Genomic DNA, 2,336 nt, shown 5'->3' on the forward strand with positions numbered 1-2,336 from the left:
CCAAAATAAACATTTTCCATGTGAGCGAAAGAGAGCGAAAATGTACCTTTACGAAAAGTTCGATTTCGGGGTCCTTCTCGTCTCCGTTACAGGGACCGGAGTCCGTCATCATTCTGTTGATAGACAACTTTCCTTTTTTGTTTTTTTGTTTCTTGTATCAAGAGAATAACAGCACCCCCGGCTCTGCGCTCCTTGATGGACTAATCCTTTAAGATTAACCTGAGTTATGGAAGGAGAGTTCCTTTAAGTCAGTGAAGCATCCTAGGGATCAGCGGTTCCTCTAGTGCAGGTTACACAGATGCAGCGTATTCCCCCTCCTAGAAAAGAGTTTCACGTCTCGCTCCGGGCTGGTTACTGTATCTTCATGTGTCAGTGATCTGCTCTCAGTGACAGACCAAAATAACCCAGGGCTGGAGGGGGCGGGGCTAACTTAAAAGGGGCTGGTCAAGGCTGCACCTATTGCATGAGTGAGTGACAGCAGGGCAACACCCTCCGCCCAGTGTGGGTGACAGAGGTGACAGCTCGCTGCTGTTTACATGCACCGTCCTGCCTGCAGCCAGGGCTTCCACGCCTTGTTATAAATATCGCCGCTGACAGCATTGTACGTTGTTCCAGCGCAAAGCCAGTCACACTGGGCACATTGGGATGGGATGTGCAAATAAACAACTACATACGAACATACATAACTACCTAAATAAATACATAAAGACATAAATACATACATACAAAAAGACAAAAAATACATACATACATAAATACATATAAACACATACAAAAATGCTTCAAAACATGTAAATACATACATAAATGATTAAATAAATAAATACATACATACATGCATACATACATACATACATACATAGATACAGTACATACAGTGGCGTAGTGGTTTGCGCTTCTGTCTTGAAGCACTGGGGGTCCCTGGTTAGAATCCCGGCCAGGTCACTATCTGCAAGGAGTTTACATGTTCTCCCTGTGCTTGCGTGCGTTTCCTCCGGGTATTCTGGTTGCTCTCACACTCCAAAGACACGCTGGAAGGTTAATTGGCTCCTGTCTAAATTTGCCCTCTATGTATACATGTGAGAGAGGGACCTTAGATTGTAAGCTCCTTGAGGGCAGGGACTGATGTGAATGTAAAGAGCTGCGTAAATTGTAGGGGCCCATAGGCTCCTCTAAGTACCTGTATTGATTCCCTGTTGTCACCTTGCATTGCCTTGAGTACAGGTACTCTTTACCGGGTCAGTCTTTACCCAATACTAAACCTCCTCTCATAGACCGTGTTCTCTGCCCCTAATCCTCTGCTGACCACCTCCTCTGGAGGACTTGTCTGAGGACATCTGTGAAGAATGGATGACCGGGATCTCATACATGTCCCCGGTCAGATCCGTCGGGTGTTTACATCGTAGGCGCTCCTTCTAGTCCTATTCAGTGCAATAAATAAGTTTGCCCCCAATTTTCACACCCGGTGTCCACCAGATGCCCATTGCTTGCCTAAGGAACGGCTAACTTGGCCACCAACCCAATGGGGTCTCCGATGGACATGAACCCTCCTAAGCCATTGGAGATGATCACCAGTGAAGAATTGCCAAAAAGTACCAACGTCCGTATACACAACCTCGGCGCAACCTCGTACTGAAACTGCAAATCCCATCATGTCTCAGCTTCTGGGGGGTCATGCCTGTGGCTGTCAGAGTCTTGCAATGCCTCATGGGACTTGTAGTTCTACAACAGCTGGAGAGCGAAGGTTGCCTACCCCTGGTATCCACTTTGGAGCCGGAAAAATAAATAAATGGGTGTCTTAGACCAGCTAGAGCAGGGGCGCCCACTATTTTTCGTCTGGAGATCTAGTTTTCAAATGAGGAGCTCATTGAGATCTACCAACGAAAAAACACCTGCATTCAGGGGCGGGAGGGGGCGTGGCGGTGCATTGAAGTCAATGGCACCGCAGCCAAGCTCCGCAGGCAGGCCCCTCGCCCACAGTGTGATCGCCTGCATTAGTGCCTGTGTTCCAGTCCAGTGCGATCCGCAAAAATGCTGCAAGCACTATTTTTGCAGATCGCACTGGACCGGAATGGCACGGAATGCAGGCACTAATGTGCATGCCTTCCGAGTGCGGGCGATCGCAATGCGGGCGATGCCATTGACTTCAATACAGCTCCACACCCACTCCCGCACATAAACGCAGGGAGTCGGCCGGCTTACATTCCAGTGCGCCCTACAGGTCCCGGCGTCCTGTCCTCCCGTGGTGCTCGTGTGGCCGACGTTGCACATGGGGTGTCCTGCACCTTTCTATCTGCAGCGTCTGACACATTCAGCCGGCAGCCGCACGAGCACCA

General features: G+C 49.3%; 1 protein-coding gene across 4 annotated transcripts in view; it reads right to left on the minus strand.

The window, feature by feature from the left end:
* The window catches only part of CLIC5 (chloride intracellular channel 5), a 108,153-nt gene that overhangs the window by 69,012 nt on the left and 36,805 nt on the right, over nt 1-2,336 (minus strand). Inside the window, exon 1 of one of the 4 annotated variants that reach the window (XM_018566814.1) lies at nt 47-222. The exons of the other annotated variants lie outside the window; for them this stretch is intronic. Coding sequence (XP_018422316.1) covers nt 47-112 — 66 coding nt within the window. The 5' untranslated portion in view covers nt 113-222. Of the gene's footprint in view, nt 1-46; nt 223-2,336 lie in introns of those variants that run through there. 4 annotated transcript variants of the gene reach the window in all.

The sequence above is a fragment of the Nanorana parkeri genome, unplaced genomic scaffold, assembly GCF_000935625.1.
Source record: "Nanorana parkeri isolate BGI_ZX_2015 unplaced genomic scaffold, ASM93562v1 scaffold977, whole genome shotgun sequence".
Classification (NCBI taxonomy): domain Eukaryota; kingdom Metazoa; phylum Chordata; class Amphibia; order Anura; family Dicroglossidae; genus Nanorana; species Nanorana parkeri.